The following is a 20,246-nucleotide window of genomic DNA, read 5'->3' as shown; positions in this document are numbered from 1 at the left end:
CAGCACACTTCATTACAAAGACACCAAATCACATAGACCTCATTCTACAAAATATGTTTTTTGTGTTATGTCTGTCCCAGAAACTCTCAGGAAACAACATTGTTGTGAAGTTGTCAGGAGAAGGAGAAGCCAAACTAAAAGTAAGTTTCATTCATTTCTGTGCATGTGCTGAACAAGATCCATAATGTGAAGAAAATATCCACCCTCCTTCACAGATTGTTAAGGCTTACCATGTACTGGATCCCAAGGACAGATGTGCTGATCTGTCCCTCAGTGTCACAGTGGAGGGAAAAGTAAAGTACACTGGTGAGTTTTTATCACTGATAATAAATCACCTATACAGGTATTGATGATAGAAGCCAGACTGTCACATCAACCTCTGTCTCTTTAGATAAGGTCATAGACACGTATGATTACTATGATGACGACGATGTTAATGAGGAAAAAGAGACACGAGTGCCAAGATCAGCAATTGAGTGGTTTGATGCTCGCACAAGAAGCAGAAGAGATCTGGATAACAATGCAATTGCAGACGACACTGTCACCTACACAGTCTGTGTCAGGTTAGTTACATAAGACTCATCACCTTTGTAAGCCATAATGACATTGTGAACTTTAAAGAAAAATGTCATGAATCCTGATCAGCATTTCTCTGGCGGCCTTATTTGTTTTGTGCGTGTGTGTGTGTGTCTGTGTCTGTCTGTGTGTGTAGCCATAACCCAGGCAACAACCTCACAGGAATGGGCATTGCTGACATCACACTACTGAGTGGATTTGAGGCCAACACTGATCAGCTGGACAATGTTAGTAGCTCTCTCCCTCCTCTTTAAATACTGTCATCCTAAACACAAAGAGATATTTTTTTCAGAATTTAATGTCATGTCACATTTCTTTTCTAAGTAGATGAGCTTGGCAATTCACAGCTAGATGGACATTAAATTCTTCCAATTTAATCAGTGCCATGGGTTAGATTGTGTACATAAAAATGTACAGTACATTACACTGTGCCTTGCAGCCAGTGGAGAGACTTATTCCAAGACGAAATCTGTTGTTTTTACAACTTGCTTACCTAAAACTAGCAAGGACACTTCTGCTGTGCTGTGTGCCACTTCATGCCAAGTACAATATAGGGAAGGTTTTTTGAATTTATGCCTCTGACTGGCCTCGTCTCCAAAGCAATTCTCGCCAATTTATTCAGAGCCTGTCAATTTCCCCTTTTTTCTCCTCACAGTTAAAACAGCCGTCTGCAGAATACATTTCCCATTACGAAATTTCCTATGGAAGGGTGCTGATCTACTTTAATAAGGTAAAACTGAGATCTATTTCCATTCACAGAATATTTTGTGAAAAATTTACATGCTAAGCCATGTCTTTCATTTTTAGCTTATAAAGCCACAGGAATGTATTAGTTTTGATGCGACACAGAAAGTGCCCATTGGCCTCCTGCAGCCGGCTCCAGCTGTGTTCTATGACTATTACGAACCAGGTAAGCTTTTAATTTCCTATCTACATTTTCTCAGGCAAGTTCTATGATTAATTTAACACAATGGTGTATTTGTGCTTTTTTTGTAGACCGCAAGTGCACCGTGTTCTACTCTGCCCCCCAAAGAAGCCGGATGGTCTCTAGGCTGTGTTCAGAGGATGTGTGCCAATGTGCAGAAAGTAAGTCATACTGTAACTGAGAGGTTGGCTTACCCTTTAGGTTTGTGTAAATGATCAAAATGTTATTGTTTTCATCTTTTCTTTAGGACCCTGTCATAAGGTTAAGATAACATTCAAATCAGACGGAAATAAAGCACTGACAAAGAATGACCGTATAGAACATGCTTGTTTCTTCCCTACAGTAGATTACGGTCAGTAGCTACTTCACACCACACACTTTGATGAAGTACCTATTTTTGATATGGGTTTAAAAATCTTCCAAAATAAAAAAAGGATGAATGGTTAATTTGTCTTATTAGTTTATTCTTGTTTTATTTCAGCATACATTGTTAAAGTTCAGAGTGTTTCTATGAAAAGCAACTTTGAGCTATACAACACCACTGTAAAGGAGGTACTCAGATCAAGTAAGTAAATTCTGACCAGAAACCATAACAGATGACGTAACGCTGACCTTCAAAGGATTTTGTCCCATTCCAGTTAAAGTAAACATATCGACTGTCATCTCTTTATCAGATGGAGATAATCTTGTGGATGAAAACTCTCTTAGGATCTTTGCTAAGAGGCGCCATTGCAAAGGACAGTTAGATTTGGAAAAGCAGTATCTCATCATGGGCAAAGATGGCACGACAACTGACTCAAATGGAATGTGAGTATAATCAATGGCACAATAGGGCTGGGTATCACTAGGTACCCCACGATACGATACTATCACGATATTTTACCCACGATAACGATAATATCACGGTACAGCGATTCTGCGATTATCGATATATTGCAAGAAATTTCATCCACGATACATCACGATATCTGTGTCACTTAAAATCCGAGTTGTATGTACATCAGACGATAGTGATAATTCATGGGACAAACTGAGTCAAAACAATGTAATTCAAAATATCCATGCCATTTTATACAAGTGCAAGTTACAACAACATATTTCAATTGGATTTAGGTCTGAAACATGATTTATTAATTGAAAAAAAAAAAAAAAAAAAAAAAAATTGAATTTTTTTTTTTTTTTTTTTGGAAAAAAAAAAATCGATATTTAAATATTGAATATCGATATCGTATCGCGGGATAAAGTATCGCGATATATTGCCATATCGATATTTTGGCCCACCCCTATGGCACAATGGAGGCAAACTTGGCACTGATTGATCCTCATTTTGTTCACTCTCTTCCTCTTTATGTAGGATGCAGTACCTGTTGGAATCAAACACCTGGGTTGAAAAAAGGCCTTCTAAAGAGTGTCAAAAATCTGCCCATCAACCTGCCTGCAAAGGGTTCAATTTATTCAGAAATGAATACAAGTTAGATGGCTGTAGACAGTGAAACAGTTGTCAAGAAATATTTTTCAAATCTTAGCAGCAAAATAATGCACAGTGAGCATAGGTTTTAAGAGCTCTTTTCTTACTGTTTGTATTATTCACTTCTGAAATGCTTACAGATTATTAACAAAGTCATGATACTAAACACACAATAAAAAACTCAAATATTGATCATGTCACATCAGTGTCACACACTGTAATGATGGCAAACATTTGGCCTTTTGCTTATCAGTTGACCTGTTTAACTTTTCACAATCCATTAAGTGTAACTGTTATTTTTGTATACTAATCATGTATGATGTTTCGCCTGATGAAGAGCTGTACACGACCCCTTTTAAGGGTATACAGAATATATTTCTGCATGTTAAAGTTTAGACAATCATGTGGAAAACCCTATTTGACCCTAATGGGTCAAATTTTACCTGGTGACGACTGGAGGGAAAGGTAAATAAATATTGGCTGTAGTAAAAATTTTCCATCATTTGTTTCAGTGTTATTGATAAAAATTTAACAATATCAACCATGAGACGTGTCTCAGCCTTCAGCTTCCTCTGGATTTCAGCTTTTATTCAGTTTCCCCGCTGAGTCCCATTGACATTGATCTCTTTGATGAGGGTGTGTTGTTGTCTATAAAATGTCTATCTATCTATCTATCTATCTATCTATCTATCTATCTATCTATCTATCTATCTATCTATCTAACGCCTTCTTTCTCTCTAATTGGGTATACAAATCTGTGACTCACCTAGACTACACCACTGGGATCACCAGGAACAGAGAAGCAGCAGCAGCAGAAGAAGAGAGTAGCAGCAACTAGTGCTGTGATGATGATGCAAGAAAAATGGTATGCCAAAGAGTAGTGCAAAGAAGTGCCAGTGCACTGATGTATGCCAGCAGTGACCATGTACCGTCTAACTCACATATTGGTTCACCATGCTATCCTAGAAAGCCAGGGGATGCTTCTATGAACCCCTGAAACAATAGTCACACACTCAGTTTGTCCTGTCATACCTTGCTTTCTAAAAGAAATATAGTAAAATGCCCCTCCGTCCCTTTCATTTTCTCATGCTCTCTTTGCTCAGGCTTTTCATTTTTTAAAAGTTGATATTTTTTGGTATTTTGACTTGGCCTGTCCAGTTTACGTGTGCTCTTCCACAGCTCTATTGCCCGAAAAAACAGCAGGGACAGGTGACAGCTAGGACAAGTTTGTTTTTCAACACATATTGCTATGCATTACAAGATAAACACTTACAGTAGTAGAGTAATGGAATTGCCGTTTATTACAATCTTGACCTTATTTAATTCTAGCATAAAATACGATCAACTCACCCAGATAACTTTGGTGTCTACAAGTTGTTCCGACGAAATTAGATCCAGCCAAGAGCCGCGTATCCCCATAATGGGAGTCTACAAGGCAGCGGAATGCAACCTCTAAATAACACATCATCTGCCGCGAAACTCGTTCATTTCACCAATATTTTGTCATGATCCATGGTTATGATAAGCTAGTGCTATTCCCCTCTGAGTCCGGGGTTATCTGATCAACATCCGGGGTGTGTAGGTTGACCTACTAACCTCTGACCTGGATGATATCATCTCCGAGCGCACGCGGCTTGTTTACCTGAAAGTTGCTAATGCTAATGCTACGGTTTGTTTCTGCATGTTTCAAAATTGTCAGAACAAAATGATCTGCTAGACGAAGTTCAGCGCTTCCTCTCCGCAACCTGGACTTATGGTGCGTTCCAGGCAACCCGTAACTCGTGTTTTTCCGACCTGTTCCTATGGTTACCCGTTGGAACGTACAGTCAAACTCGTAACTTCCCACCTGTGAACTCGTACTAGATCGATCTACTCCCAGTTCCCAGTTCGTAACTCGTAACTCGCCTGGAACGCTACAAACTCGTAACTGGTGACTTGAAGTCGTGACTTACGGGTTAAAAAGCCTGCCTGGAACGCACCATAACTAAAGCTCTGGCTAGTTGTTGCGCTAAAAATGGACCCGAATGCCGAAGTGGAATGATTATTAGCCTATCAGAATGAGCCAGGCAGCGGCACAAGATATTGGTGAAATTAACGAGTTTCGCGGCAAATATAATGTATATACTGCATTCAGTTGCCCCGTAGACTGGCATTATACGCGGCTCTCTGCTGGATCTAATTTCGTCGGAACGACTTGAAACACCAAGTTATGTGTGAGTAAATGATCGTATTTTATGCTAGAAATAAGACCCAGATTGTAAAGAACGGCAATTCCCCTTTAATAATGAACTTGCAACTTCTTCTAGACTGGCAAGTAAATTGCTGTAAGTGCTGCTAATGTTGACTACAGGGGGAAAAAACTGCCACTATTACTCCCAACCATAGGCTCCCCCAACTGTATCTTTCAGCTGTTTATTTTGAAGAAAAAAAAGGCTCTTATCTCTTATCCAGAGTCACTGCCATGTTTTAGCTAGCCTACTGAATCAAAACAGAACTCAATGAACCAAGTTTCGATTTCTTGGAAATCACATGTTCTGGGCGAAATCTGTCTCACTTTCAACAACCAATGAGAGCATGGTTACACTGTAAACAGAAACAGATATGCTGCAAGCCAAAACAAAATAGACTTTAATAAATAAAACATTTTGCAATCTGGAGACATGCCTGTACGAATGTGTTGAATCATATTTTCTTGGAGGAAAATGAACATAGGGAAGGCATGAAGAGATCCAGTAGTTGTGTAATACAGGGGTGGAAAACCTAGAAAAACCTCAGTTGATCAAAGTCCTGTGTCAGAACCATAGACTGTAGCCTATATAAAAGAGGTCAGAACAGGCAAAGACACAGAGGCTGCACAATGAAACGAAATATCTTTTCCATTCTGGTCCTGATCATGACTGTGGATTCAGCGTGCTCAACGGAGGACAGGTAAATGTGAAATCTAGATTATATAATAATGCAACTCAATGCTGACCTATTTTTCTTTGTCCATTGTAGAATTTCTCAATAATTTAATGTCAACATACTGAATTGTGTGGAAAAAAGGAGCCCGCACACCAGTCTGTAGCTCCCGTGACAGTTTTATTGTATTTTTGGATGTGCGTGTTTTTGTCTCTAACTACATACTAATATTTTAGGTAGAGATTAGATTTGAAGATTTTATTTTAATTATTTTGTCAAAATGGTCTCAACGTGCAGCTTTGCAGATGTATTTTTGGGCACAGAAGTTGCAACATAGCAGTGGTGGATACTAGGGTGAGAGTTATTTTTCATCTCTGTGTGCAGATTCTTCATCTCAGCTCCCAATGTGTTTCATGTGGGAATTAATGAGACAGTGTTTGTCCAGATGGGAAAACCTTATCTGAACAGGATAGTCACTCTCCATCTGGAGGATGTGAATACTGGTACTCCTCTGTCTAATAGTAAAATGGTTCGTTGCACTGATGAAGGGGATGTCCAAACTGTTGAGCTGAAGGTATGACTTTCCTTACTCACTGAAAGCTAAACATTTTGACTGAAATATCATAAACCCAAACTATGAATTTGCATATTTACAGATAGAAATGGAAACTATGTTACAATTTGGGCCTCCAAAAAATCAACCTAGCATTGCTCTGCTGGTGGCAGAGAGCGGGACATTCAGTGAAAGAAAAACAACAAAGGTCCTGTTATCAAAACACAGAGGCTATATCTTCATTCAGACTGACCAGCCAATGTACAACCCAACACAGAAGGGTAAAAGGACAATCAACAAATGTGAAGACATGTAAAACAGTAAGGATTAACAGTCATAATTCAAGCTATGTTCATTATTTATCTTTTAGTGCAATACAGGATATTCACTCTTGACCACACATTCAGGCCTCATGAGGAAGCAATCTACATAACAGTATTTGTGAGTACAGAATACATTTTCTTGAGAAAATAAAGAGAACTGCAAACTGATCCATGCTTTTTATTGCAGAATGCTGATGGAAACAGAGTAATGAAGTCTCAAAAATCTGCAAAGGGCGGACTATTCAATGACACATTCACCATACCTGATATCTCTAAGTAACAGATTTTCAGTCAACTCACACAATATGACAGAACAAGTAACACTGAAATAATAAATAATTGTTATTGACATATTGTGACATGGTAATTTACATTTTGTTTATAGAACAGGCACATGGAGGATTACAGCACACTATCAAGGTGATGAAGTAAACGCAGTTTCTCGAGAATTCGAAGTGCAAGAATTTGGTAAGCTACAAGTAGTTTTCTTTTCTTAGATTATTTTTAACATACTGTATACCATTTACTGTAATTCCAAATAAACTCTTTTTACTGTTACACACACTAGTTCTACCAAGTTTTGAGGTGAACATTCAAATGAAGGAGGACTATATTTTGCCAAGTACTGAAAAGCTGGCTTTCACCATCTCAGCCATGTAAGTGTTGATTCATTTCCCAATCTGTTTACTGCTGACATTTTGTCGTATAGTTTGAATTATTAATATTTACAACAATATGAGTGAGCCGATGATACACTACGATGTTTACATGTGTCTAGTCCAGTAGCTCCTTAAAAATTGCATTAAACATTCTTTGTGGAGCTGAAGAAATATAGTGTGAAGTAATTTGAATCAGTTAATACAAAGATTTAAAAGAATGTTTCAATATTTGAATAATGCTTAATGCTGAGTCCATATGATCTACAGTAGACTAATGTTGCCCATTAAGTTGGGCTACTCGTTTCAAGCCTATTTTTCATAATTCCTTTTTATACTTATTGATATATCCTTTATAGAATTCTTGTTCTAACATCACTGAAACAAAAGTAATTCAATTTATTTTTCCATCTAGGTATTCATATGGTGAGAAAGTTAAAGGGGCTTACCACTGTCAGTTTGGAATGGTAGAAAAAAGCAGACCCCATGTTCAAAAAATAAAGCCTGTCTTCATCAGGGGGCTGGAGCTGACCGGCTCGGTGAGGAAACTAAAGAGTAAAATGCAGCTCATTTCAAGATCTGATACTGGCTGTCACATATTGCATCTCTTGTGTGTTTCATTACATCAGACCCAACAATTTCTGCTTTTTCTTGCAGACCCAGGATGGAACTGCAGAGGTTTCTCAGTCTATAGCAAAGATAAGTGATCAACTCCAAAAGGAGATGAATCAAACCCTCTTTGATTTACGGCAAAAGGAAGCACAACTCTATATGAGAGTGTTTGTCACCAACATACAAAGTAAGACACAGTATCCCAGAGAGACAAAACTGAATTAAAGCAGAAGTAAGTGATATATTTGTGTTAATATAAGTCTTAAATAGTTATATCTTCCGACAGCAATCACTTACATAGAGTGTTTGGACGGAAACACAGGTCTCCCAGTCCCTCTGCTCTGCTCTGAGCCGAAGAGAAAACATTTATCGTATCCTACAGTTTTTATCCAATGAGGAGAGAGAACGGCATGCAGGGCTGTGTGTGCAGCCAAGGGACGCCGTGAATGTGGTGACGTAGGGACGAGGACTGTTATGGTGCGTTCAAGGAAACTCGTATTTTTCCGACCGTGAAGTGGTACCAGTTCGATCTGGTACGAGTTCACCGGTCGGAAGTTACGAGTGGCCGTTATAGTGACTTTCACCGGTAAAACAGGTCGGAAAAACACGAGTGGGTTGCCTGAAACGCTACAAAGTCGTAAGTTGTGACTTGAAGCTGTAATTTACGATTTCAAAAGCCTGCCTGGAACGCAGCATTAGCGAAAACGACCGGACCACTTACTTCTGCTTTAATAATATGAGTGTTATATTTATAAAAGATATATGTAACATCTATTTAAATGAAAATATAATTATTATCTCTTTATGGCATAGAATGAATACATTTTATAATTCTTGTAAAAGAGTTGGTGGTTGTACAAAATGTTTACTCTTGTTTGGAGTTCTTGGAAACAGATATAGTTTCAGTTTCTTGTTATGAATCTCCAGGACACTATGTTGCAATTTAACACTATAAGAGAAGTAAATAATAATAATAATAATAATTCATTTAATTTATATAGCGCTTTTCAGTGACCCAAAGACGCTTACAAGGACAACAAAAGTGTTAAGAAACAGCAGTTTGTAGCTATACAACTTCTTATAAACTTCAAGGATGTTGAAATACTTTAGAGCAGGGGTGCCCAAATTCTTCTCAGTGAAGGACCAAAAAAGAATTGGGGTGGAGGGTCGTGGGCCAAAACTGCACTGCATTAAATTAAATATGCCTTTAGACACTCAAACAAAGTAATTTTGAAATCACTATTGATTATTGTGTTTCACTGCAAAGCAAAGTTACTTGTACTGGTACTCTGGATGAGAAGTTTGTCTTCGTCGTCCCTGGAGAAGCAGAGTAGTGTGAATGTGAATTTGTTGCCGTTGCCGGTACCAGCCCAGTCTCACTGCTCCTCTCACCCACACACGAGTGTCCTGTGCTGGGCCGCACAGCCAACCAGCCTCCCCTCCCCAGTTCCAAAGCTCTGGAGAAAGTTCCAAAGCTCCCGGCAAGGGCGACTGCACCATAAATAATAATAATTTTAAAAATTAAAAATGATCGGCCCCAAATTGGGCAGCCCTGCTGTAGAGGGTATAGGCTAAATATTGTGAAATCTATTAAATTGAAATCTTTGAAAAAAAAATTCCCTAAAACTACAAAATATACTCATTAAATATATAACATCTAATGACATTTTTCAGCAGATCAAAAATGGTCCTGTCATACACTGATATATGCACAAAGCTGTTTATTAATTATTATTCGTTGTGGTTGTTGTTGTTGTGTCCCAGGTGGTGAAATGCAAGAAGCAGAAGTTTATCTTCCTGTCCTCTCAAACAAATACACCATGGATCTCTCTCGAACTCGCTCATACTTTGTATATGGATTTCCACTTGATGTGGTGGTATGTTCAAAACTAACAGATGGATACACAGCTGAGTAGAAGACTGATATTGTTTTGTATTTTTATGTAAAACATTGTGTATGTTGTTCTAGGTGATCATGCGTCTCCCAGATGGCTCTCCAGCAGCTGATGTGCCAGTAAACATTGATGTACCACGATCTGGAGAGAGATCGTTCCAAGGCGTTACTGACCAGGAGGGGGCAGTGTTTTATACCTTTAATATTGACGCTACGTTTGGTATTAAAGTTAATGTTAGTATCTCCAACCTGGACTGAAGGTTTGCTCACATTTATGTTTGTTCAGTTTTAACTGTTTCCACCTCTGTCTCTGAAAGGTGACTGCAGAAGGCCTGGAGCAGGTGAAAAGAATTAGACGTGCGCCATCTCCAAGCGGCAGCTACCTTTATATAAGTATTACCAACAAGGTGTACTCTGTGAAGGAGTCATTTACAGTCACATACCACACCAAAAATGGTCCAAGTAATGGAAAAATATACTACATGGTGAACCATATAAGATTAAATATACAAAAATGCATTTTGAGAAGGAGCTTTGTCATAATCATATATTTTTTGATTGTCTCTGTTGTAGGTCCTGAGCCGTGGGGTCATAATAAAAAAGGAATCACTCAATATTAGTGGTAGTTCACTTAAATACAACCTGCCGATAACAGCTGATATGGTCCCATCCTTCCGTCTGATTGCCTACTTCTACAACCAGAATGATAAGATTGTTGCAGACTCAGTGTGGGTGGACGTCAGGGACGAATGTGAGATAAAGGTCAAGGTGGGTAAACAGAGTAGAGTGCAGCATGGGCAGAGTGAGAGAGAGTGGACTGACAGAGCTTTAGCACAGTCAATTTTTTCTGGCATTAGATGGTCGTCAGGAATGGAAAGTATATTATTCCATTCAGGCTGCTTTCTTGATCACATCCTTTGTGTTTATATGTGTAGCGTATGTGTACATTTAGAATTAACTCTGATAATAGATGACTGCATGTAAAATCCTCTACATCTCAACTTCAATTTAGATAAGACAAAAAGGATCCTCTGTACCTGGAGAAGACATGCCCACGCTAGAATTTGATATAGATGAAGAGACAACCAAAGTGGCTTTGCTTGCTGTGGACAAGGCCTTCTACGGTCTCAAAGCTGATAATAAACTCACAGACAAACAGGTAACACTCTGCTTTCATGCTTTCTCTCTCTAAAATCCAAAATAATAATAAAAAGACATCCACATGTTAGAACAGAGCAAATCTAAACTCTTGTTCCTTCTTCTCAGGTGTTTTCTGCAATGCAGTCATACGACCTTGGCTGCACATATGGTGGAGGTCGTGACTCAGAATCTGTAATAAGAGATGCTGGCCTGTCTTTTGTGTCTCATTCCCAGTCAGAGTGGAGGCAGGGTATGACAAAAATATGTTTTCATCAAAATAATCGACATGTCCTTTCATTTTCTTACATTTAATGCACCGATCATGCAAATTTCAACTGAACTAACTAACTAACTAATAATAATATAATAATAATATAAAATTATTATAATAATAATAATAATAATAATAATAATAATAATAATAATCTTCATTTGCAAGGAACAGCACAGTTTTGCAACAAAGAAAGAGAATGAGTGTGTTAAAGTACAGATCAGCATAAAATAGGTTAAAAACATCAATGTTAAATGAGATACTAAATAAGTAGCAACAATTACCACCACTTAAGGACGTATTGCATGAAAGGTCCCAATTAAGTATAGGAAAAAAAATCACTTCAATGGTTTTGTGATATACTGTAGTCACTTCACTGGATAATCTAATTGTTGCTTAAGATCTATGGATGCATTGTGTCTGGCTGTGAGACGAAAGCACCACTACCATTTGTGACCAGTCTGTAACCACTAATGCAGAAAATCACTGAATTAGCTAGATTAATGTTTTCATAACACCATGCAAACCACTTACTTGTCTTACACGTTTTTATGTACACTGAACTACTTTTCTAGGTTTTCACTGTAATTCACAATTTGGACGAAAAAGACGCTCTATGGACCTTCAACAGGAAATGATGACGTTAAGTAAGACAGCATTCGAGGACCACAACTTTGATCTGTGACAATATAAGACACTTTTGAAAGCACTATTTCATTAAAAATGTGTCTTTTCGTTTTCTTCCTTTTAGAGTCTAATTTTTCAGATGAAATACTTAAAGATTGTTGTGCTGATGGGTTAACTCTGATCCCTATGGCACTAACATGTCAGGAAAGAGCGGAGAGAGTCTCTCTTGTGCAACAAAATGAAGCTTGCACAGATGCATTTTTACAATGTTGCATTGCAGGAGAGCGTCTGAGACAAAGAAAGATACAAGAGGATGCCCTGAAAGGACTTGGCCGGAGTGAGATGAAATTATCACGAGGACATTACATATTTTTACAGTTTAACATTGTGTTACATTTTAATGTTAGGTTACATTCGATAGCCATAGCATGGTATCACTGTTTTATTTATATATATATATATATATATATATATATATATATATATATATATATATATATATACTGTATTCTGTCTTTTTAGCTGCAACAGCAATTGATATTGAAGAATTCTTTTTGGATACCACTCGTCAAAAGAAGATTAGACATCTTTTCCCTCCAAGCTTTTCATTCAAAGAATTGGATGCACATGGCAAACTGAGGTAAGAGGTGGACTTTCAAAAGAGTTTTAATGCTTTTTATTTGTTATTTTAAATATCTAAATGTGTTAATTACAACCACTGCAACCATAGTTTTACATTTCTTACCATGTGGGCTATTTCTGCAGTCTACAGTGTAAACTATACACATTTATCAGATGCATTTCACAGCCATTGATTTACTTTAACTTGAAAAACTCTTTCAGTGTTCCTTTGCTTCTACCTGATTCCATCACCACATGGGAAATCCAGGTCATCACATTATCTAAAACAAGTGGTATAACATTATCCAACTTCAAAAATACATCTTGGATATTTGACCAAAGATATAACTGCATTATTATTGATCTGCAACTTATTATTGAACTGCAACTGACTGTATGTTTCATTCAGGTCTCTGTGTAGTGAAACCATCTGAGGTTAAAGCATTTAAGAAAACCTTTGTGTCTCTGAGACTGCCTTACTCAGTAAGAAAATATGAGCAAATATCTATTTCACCTGTTATCTACAACTATGGAGACACAAACCTAACGGTAGGTATAGAAACATAATTTCTCATAACAATCAAATCAGTAATGATAATGTGATTTGTGTGACCTATGGTCTGACGTGCGACTCATGACTCATCTCACCACCTGCATTTCATAGCTGGCAGTTAATATGGAACAAGTTGAAGGACTCTGCTCTCCTGGCTCAGCGACCACTTCAAGTTATGTTAACATTGATGTGAAACCACGTTCCTCCCAGTTTGTCACTTTTTCTGCTGTCCCCATGGTAACTGGCCCAATTCCCATCAAAATACGTGTCTTTGACATAGAGAATGAGTATGGCATAGATGCAATTCAAAAGACTCTGAATGTATTGGTAAGTATATTACTTTATCCCTGCATGGTCTTATATAGTAAATATACCAACATGGCATGTGATGCGCTGTAATTTGGCTTCCTGTTTTCTAATGTTGTAGGCAGAAGGATTAGAACAAAGGCATGAGAAAACCCATATGATTAAATTAGACGGTGAGTTATTGCAGTGCTGATCAGTTTTAATTAGTGATACCTGATAAATCATCATTTTTTTCCCAATACATTTGCTTAAATCTGTTTACTTCTCTTTGTTGTAAAAGGGACGGGCCTAAGGACTTTGACTATTGATGGAACTTTACCAGATGAAATAATCCCAGGCTCCACCTCCAATATCTTCATTTCAGTGGAAGGTTTGTACTGTTAGACACAGACATACATACGTACAACTCACACATCTTTGTAAATTAAAGTATCTTACCTGTTTAATGTTCTCACCTGACAGAGAGTGGATTTGGTTCACAAGCCGTGAACCTTCTGTCTCCTGAGAGGGCTGCAAGTCTGATTAAGTTGCCTACAGGATGTTGTGAACAGACAATGTCAAAACTCGCTTCTACAGCTGCAGCCCTCCGCTATTTTGACCTGAGTAAGCAATGGATTAACCTGCCACCAGATGCCAAAAAAGACGCACTTGATAAAATTGAGAAAGGTACAAACACAACGTCAAAAATTCAATAATTTCATATTCATAATCATAATGATAATCATTATTCTTTTTGCTTTTGTTTTTGCTTTTTTTGTGATGAGTATCATAAAATGGGTATAGGTGTAGATAAGCCTAGCTTCTACCTACACTCTTTCGGTGCCTTTAAATGTACCGAAATAAACACATTCATTCATTTAAAAATATGTCCATACCTTTTTTCTGTAAATAAATTCACACAACATTAATCCAGGTTTCTCTCACACTCTCAACACACCATGCGTCATGGCAACAGTTGACCAGATTGCCATGAAATTTGTACCTGACACCTACACCACCCTTGTACCACTGTAGTATTGTCAACCCACAAACTGAACACATTCCCAGCTAAATACTAGAGCCAGATTCTTGGTCATCACATGGCAGAGTGGTCACAGTTGAGAACTCTACCATGGGATGTGATGAACGTCGTGCCCTCTACAGTACAAGGCTAATAGACAGAGTTTTAAACAAAGACTTATCTCTTTGTCAGGTTATGTAAGGGTTCTAGGTTTCAAGGAACCTAATGAACCTTATCAACCATGGCGTTCAGACAAGTCTAGTGTTTGGTAAGTATTTGTTTCATTTTGCATTATTTATTTTTGATCTGAGGTAGTCATTTGTGTACTGTATATGTTGAAACCTGCATCAAAAGTCTTTGGACAACAATAAATTACAGATACAGTATGGGCGTCCTTTTAGGTTTTAGATTTTACAAGAGACTGTAAACTGAGACTCATATTTAAATGGGTTAGCGTTTGTCTTTTTTGTTGTTAAAGATTCATCAGTATTGTACAAACAATTGGACAGACATTGTTGTGACAATTCATGTATTATTAGGCCAAAGCAAATTACTTCACATTATTTTAATGCCACTGATGTTATTGGGAGCCATCACACAGATTTTGTTATTATACGTTCAAACTTGTTTTATAGTAGGCTATGTACAGGCTTGTGTCTCTTTCAGCTGCTCCCATATTTTATTTGATATTCTATGTTTTTACTATCAAACAGAAAATGTATGGTTTAAGTTGGTCACATATCTCACATAAGGAATCCATTTCCCCTTCCATCCACTTTGCTCAATCATTTTTCTTTCCCCTTGTCCTCAGGCTGACTGCCTTTGTGTTGAAAGTTTTTTCATTGCTGGCACAGCATCAGCTGACCCAAACATCAGCAGATGAGATCAGACACACAGTCAATTACTTGCTGTCAGTACAGAATATTGACGGCTCATTCAGTGACCCACATCCTGTGTTACACAGATATGTCCTGGTAACCCTACCTTACACCGAATATACAAATACACATACGTCGATAAAGATAAACTGTAAGCAGCAGTTATTTGAATGCATGAGTTGCCTGAAATTTTCTATGTATATTATATCTAGAAAGGCAAAGATCGGGAGGCATCCATGACAGCTTTTGTAACTCTTGCGCTGCAGAAGTCCCTTCAATTCCTGCAAAATGAAGCACAAGATGATGTGGTGAGATGATTTAAAGATGTAATGTCCTGAAGCTGGGATTGCTTGCCCACTGCCACATTGTGGAATAAATTGTTTTGCAGTTTTATGGATTCAAGTTGGGGTAAATGCATTTTTTCTTATCTAGTGCTACTATGATGGACATTAAACTTCTGTAAAAATGTTGGTTTATGACCAAATTCCTGCTGAACTAATTACATTTCATTCTGTTTTTAGCAAATTATAGTACACTAACTTTCTAAAATAAGGGAAACAAATATAGGCTACCTGCTGAAGATCCACACATCTGCATTTTAGTGTGTTAGCTTGAGAATTTAGCCCTAAATGCTGTTGTGTGCTAGTCCAGCTTTGCAGTATGGCCTTGTTATTGTTGTAGTTTTCAATGTAATTTAATATGAGCTGTAGTTAGAGCACCATTTGCCAGTGATATGAAATGAATGCCTTTGCACTACCCTTTTCCAGAAAGCAAGTATTTCAAACTCAACCACGTATCTGATGTCAAACCTGGAGGAGCTTTGGCATCCCTATGCTGTTGCCATTACAGCATACTGTCTCTTAGTCTGCCAGCCTGAGCGAACTGACCCTTCAGCTGTCTGGACAAGACTTCAAGCAATGGCTACAGAACGTATGTATGTATGTATGTTTGTATGTATGTCAAGATATACGGATTGAATAAACTGTGAGAAAGGGGCTGACTTTATAAAATCCACAGACTGTCAGCAAGTGCTGTTGTTTGAGTTGTGATATTTTTCTTATACGTATATGTTTTTTTTCTCTATTGACAGGAAAGGATGGATGTTATCTGTGGACAACTGATACCAGAATGAATAATCAAGAGAGGACAGATGCCATCACAGTAGAGACAACAGCCTATGTCCTTCTAACTGCAGTGGCACTAAATCAGACCCAGTGGGCAGACAAAGCAGCCTGCTGGTTAATCTCCCAAGAAAACTATTTTGGAACTTTCCGATCGACACAGGTGAATGCGAGATCATAATTACTTAATGCAGTAATTGTTTGGACTTGGCCCCTGTATACTTACCCATACCATGCAGTGTAGTCCAAATGAAGATGAAGAGTACATATGTTGTGAATAAGACAAAAGGTTTAGCACACTGGTCTCCGGATTAGATGTGCATGCACTTCCTTCAGAGTAGATTTGTTACCATAATATTCATGTTGTTTGTGTCAAGGATACTGTCATGGCACTGGAAGCTCTTGCAGAGTATGATCTAAAGAGGTCCAACAATCCTACAGCAAATCTATCAGCAGAGTTCAGAGTCTTGGGGAGGAATGACATTGCAACACTGGCACTGGCAAACAAAGAAAAGGTGGAAATAGACCTGAAGGTACCGTAAAGCATTTCAATAGTACATTTAGAAACACTTAGATATTTAACCTCATTCTGAAAGTATTTATTTTTTTGTTGTGTCTGTCTCAGAAATTCTCTGGGAACAACATTGATGTGAAGTTGTCAGGAGAAGGAGAAGCCAAACTAAAAGTAAGTTTCATTCATTTCTGTTCATGTGCTGAACATGCACAGAAATGAATGAATTCATTTATGAAAAATCACCCCCCTCCCTCAAAGGTTGTTAAGGCTTACCATGTACTGGAACCCAAGGAGAGATGTGCTGATCTGTCCCTCAGTGTCACAGTGGAGGGAAAAGTAAAGTACACCGGTGAGTTTTTATCACTGACAGTCACCTATAGGTATTGCTGATAGAAGCCAGACTGTCACATCAAACTCTGTCTCTTTAGATAAGGTCATAGACACGTATGATTACTATGATGACGACGATGTTAATGAGGACGCTCACACAAGAAGCAGAAGAGATCTGGGTAACAATGCAATTGCAGACGACACTGTCACCTACACAGTCTGTGTCAGGTTAGTTACATAAGACTCATCACCTTTGTAAGCCTCAATGACATGTGAAGGGAAAACGTCATGAATTTTGATTTGCATCTCTCTGGTGTGCGTGCGTGCGTGCGTGCGCAGCCATAACCCAGACAACAACCTCACAGGAATGGGCATTGCTGACATCACACTACTGAGTGGATTTGAGGCTGTAATTGAGGACCTGAACAGGGTTAGTATGTCTCTCTCCTCCTCATCTTAACCACTGTCAACCTCAGTGAGACACATTTTTGACATGTTCTCTGTAAAATTAGCTGTGGTGATTGGCAGTTGGGCCTGGGAGTGTGGTTTGAATGGACATGAAACTCTCCACTATCATTACATTGCGGAAACACTTACAGGGCTAGTTTGGGTTATCTGACGTGGGGTGGTTGTTGTGCACAGGGAAAATGGGAAAGTGAAGTGTTAGAGACAATTTCCACCATTTAACTTTTGTATTAGTGCCCACCTGTACTATTACCCCACAGCCAAAGGTCAGCTGTATGAATCAAAGAGTGGCATAATAGAGGTTCATAGGTTATGTTTTTTGAGCATATTTTCTGATTCATCTGGTTTACACATCTGACTGGTTTCTTAATCACAGCAATAGCAGCCAAATTTCATGTGTGTTGCTGTATTTACAGGTGTTGCCAAACTGACAGAAAAAAGACATAAACTTATGGGATCGTAACAGATTAAAGATTGAATGAAAGACATGTTCAGAACCAATGCAATGCTCTCCACTTGCTTTGCACTAGAACTCAAAACACTGGCAACTATTCCATTCCATGAAAATGCATTTGACAAAGAAAAAAGGTAAGAGGAAGGGTCTTTCCCTCTAAAGTAATACCAAAATGTTTGATTTCTTTCTCCTCTCAGCTAACAAAAGTGCCTGAGCAATACATTTCCCATTATGAAGTTTCTCATGGAAGGGTGGTGATCTACTTCAATGAGGTAAAAATTAGATATATTTACATTAAGATTTTTTTTTTTCATTTTGAATACTAAAAGACCTCTTCCCTTTTTTTTTTTTTTTTTTTTAGCATTTTAAGCCAAAGGAATGTATTAGTTTTGATGCTAAACAGAAAGTGCCCATCGGCCTCCTGCAGCCGGCTCCAGCTGTGTTTTATGACTATTATGAACCAGGTAAGCTTTTTGCTTCTCTATTTTCAATTTGTTAGGAAAAAGATGAGATTTTTGTATAATTTACAGAGAACACACGAGCTTACAGAACTTTCTTTGTAGACCGCAAGTGCACTGTGTTCTACTCTGCCCCCCAAAGAAGCCGGATGGTCTCTAGACTGTGTTCAGAGGATGTGTGCCAATGTGCAGAAAGTAAGTCATATAACTCTGCGACCTGAACTGACAAATGCCTGTGAATTAAGTTTTATCCTTAAGGTTTGAACAAATAAGTACAATTTTGCCTTCTTCATCTTTAGGACCCTGTCATAAACTAAAATGGACATTTAAATCAGGGAGAAATAAAGCACTGACAAAGAATAACCGTGTAGAACATGCTTGCTTCTTCCCTACAGTAGATTACGGTCAGTACTGCACACCACACACTATGATGAAGTATCCGTTATCAACTTGACTCATTTCAGATAAAGGGTTGATTGGTTTAATTGGTTGATTTTTGTCTTATTTCAGCATACATTGTTGAAGTTCTCAGTGAATCTTACAAAACCAACTTTGTGCTATACAACACAACTGTAAGGGATGTACTCAGATATCGTAAGTACACTCTGACCAGAAACCTGATGATGTAACCCTGACCTTCAAATGGTTTTGTCCCATTACATTTAAACTGGGAGGAACTTTGATCAACACATTGACCGTCATCTGTTCACCAGATGGAGATATACACGTGAAGGAAAATTCTGTTCGAGTCATCGTTAAGAGGCGTAGTTGTAAAGAACAGTTAGATTTGGGAAAGCAGTATCTCATCATGGGCAAAGATGGCACGACAACTGACCCAAATGGAATGTGAGTATAATCAATGGCACAATGACATGACACTGATTGATCCTCATTTTGTTCACTCTCCCCCTCTTTATGTAGGATGCAGTACCTGTTGGAATCAAACACCTGGGTTGAAAAAAAGCCTTCTAAAGAAGAGTGTCGAAAAACTGCCCATCAACGGGCCTGCAGAGAGTTTATTGAATTCATAAATGAGTACAAGGTAGATAGCTGCAAACAGTGAAACAGTTGTCAAACAAATCTGTAACAAGTCTCAGTTATCAAGAGAGAGATGCACAGTCAGCGTGGATGTTGACAACTCTTTTCTTACTGCTCTGAATTGGTCATCAGAGTCATGAAAGTATAATAAAAGAAAACATCCATAGGTACTGAAACCCAATAAAAAATGAATTTATATCATGTAATGTGATGTTCATATTACTTTATGATATATGCTATACATAATATCATGATGTTTATATTTGATATTATAGCATGTAACATATAGCCATTAACTGTAATTCTTAATTTTTTTTTGTTTTTTTTTGTTTTATATGTCCATCATGTATTGCATGATGACATGTTAGATCTGATAAATAAAGAAAACCATATTTCTGTAAAGAAGTACCATTCTATGTGTATTTTTTGTTCAACTATTATATTATATTATATTATTATAATTTAATTTATCCATGGTAAATCATCAGTCTATTTAAAATGGTCAGATCAAACAATCAGATTGATTAACAAATCATTGAAACTTTATTTCTCACCTAAAGAG

The 20,246-nt window shown here is 37.8% G+C and overlaps 1 protein-coding gene across 1 annotated transcript in view; it reads left to right on the top strand.

Annotated features, from left to right (window-relative positions):
* LOC310999732 (uncharacterized protein) overlaps positions 1-19,709 on the top strand; it is a gene marked incomplete at its 3' end in the record, with an annotated part of 28,923 nt that extends 9,214 nt beyond the window's left edge. Inside the window, exons 31-82 of the mRNA XM_083990288.1 lie at positions 81-140; positions 216-306; positions 392-563; positions 713-803; positions 1,232-1,306; positions 1,384-1,486; positions 1,573-1,662; positions 1,749-1,853; positions 1,983-2,066; positions 2,176-2,308; positions 2,856-2,991; positions 5,755-5,897; positions 6,255-6,444; positions 6,527-6,704; positions 6,794-6,864; positions 6,934-7,022; positions 7,132-7,214; positions 7,315-7,402; positions 7,818-7,941; positions 8,060-8,237; positions 9,689-9,891; positions 9,984-10,142; positions 10,226-10,393; positions 10,482-10,676; positions 10,921-11,067; positions 11,175-11,298; positions 11,895-11,966; positions 12,071-12,283; positions 12,469-12,586; positions 12,790-12,860; positions 12,977-13,116; positions 13,232-13,447; positions 13,548-13,599; positions 13,707-13,796; positions 13,889-14,092; positions 14,619-14,694; positions 15,076-15,400; positions 15,517-15,612; positions 16,072-16,234; positions 16,395-16,588; positions 16,803-16,958; positions 17,051-17,110; positions 17,198-17,288; positions 17,368-17,497; positions 17,609-17,699; positions 18,386-18,460; positions 18,550-18,652; positions 18,752-18,841; positions 18,946-19,050; positions 19,157-19,240; positions 19,360-19,492; positions 19,568-19,709. Coding sequence (XP_083846414.1) covers positions 81-140; positions 216-306; positions 392-563; positions 713-803; positions 1,232-1,306; positions 1,384-1,486; positions 1,573-1,662; positions 1,749-1,853; positions 1,983-2,066; positions 2,176-2,308; positions 2,856-2,991; positions 5,755-5,897; positions 6,255-6,444; positions 6,527-6,704; positions 6,794-6,864; positions 6,934-7,022; positions 7,132-7,214; positions 7,315-7,402; positions 7,818-7,941; positions 8,060-8,237; positions 9,689-9,891; positions 9,984-10,142; positions 10,226-10,393; positions 10,482-10,676; positions 10,921-11,067; positions 11,175-11,298; positions 11,895-11,966; positions 12,071-12,283; positions 12,469-12,586; positions 12,790-12,860; positions 12,977-13,116; positions 13,232-13,447; positions 13,548-13,599; positions 13,707-13,796; positions 13,889-14,092; positions 14,619-14,694; positions 15,076-15,400; positions 15,517-15,612; positions 16,072-16,234; positions 16,395-16,588; positions 16,803-16,958; positions 17,051-17,110; positions 17,198-17,288; positions 17,368-17,497; positions 17,609-17,699; positions 18,386-18,460; positions 18,550-18,652; positions 18,752-18,841; positions 18,946-19,050; positions 19,157-19,240; positions 19,360-19,492; positions 19,568-19,709 — 6,570 coding nt within the window. The remainder of the gene's footprint in view (positions 1-80; positions 141-215; positions 307-391; positions 564-712; positions 804-1,231; positions 1,307-1,383; positions 1,487-1,572; positions 1,663-1,748; positions 1,854-1,982; positions 2,067-2,175; positions 2,309-2,855; positions 2,992-5,754; positions 5,898-6,254; positions 6,445-6,526; positions 6,705-6,793; positions 6,865-6,933; positions 7,023-7,131; positions 7,215-7,314; positions 7,403-7,817; positions 7,942-8,059; positions 8,238-9,688; positions 9,892-9,983; positions 10,143-10,225; positions 10,394-10,481; positions 10,677-10,920; positions 11,068-11,174; positions 11,299-11,894; positions 11,967-12,070; positions 12,284-12,468; positions 12,587-12,789; positions 12,861-12,976; positions 13,117-13,231; positions 13,448-13,547; positions 13,600-13,706; positions 13,797-13,888; positions 14,093-14,618; positions 14,695-15,075; positions 15,401-15,516; positions 15,613-16,071; positions 16,235-16,394; positions 16,589-16,802; positions 16,959-17,050; positions 17,111-17,197; positions 17,289-17,367; positions 17,498-17,608; positions 17,700-18,385; positions 18,461-18,549; positions 18,653-18,751; positions 18,842-18,945; positions 19,051-19,156; positions 19,241-19,359; positions 19,493-19,567) is intronic.
* Between the last annotated feature and the right edge of the window lie 537 nt (positions 19,710-20,246).

Source organism: Trachurus trachurus (assembly GCF_905171665.1).
Source record: "Trachurus trachurus genome assembly, chromosome: 16".
Lineage (NCBI taxonomy): Eukaryota > Metazoa > Chordata > Actinopteri > Carangiformes > Carangidae > Trachurus > Trachurus trachurus.
This window is presented reverse-complemented; position numbering and strand designations above follow the sequence as displayed.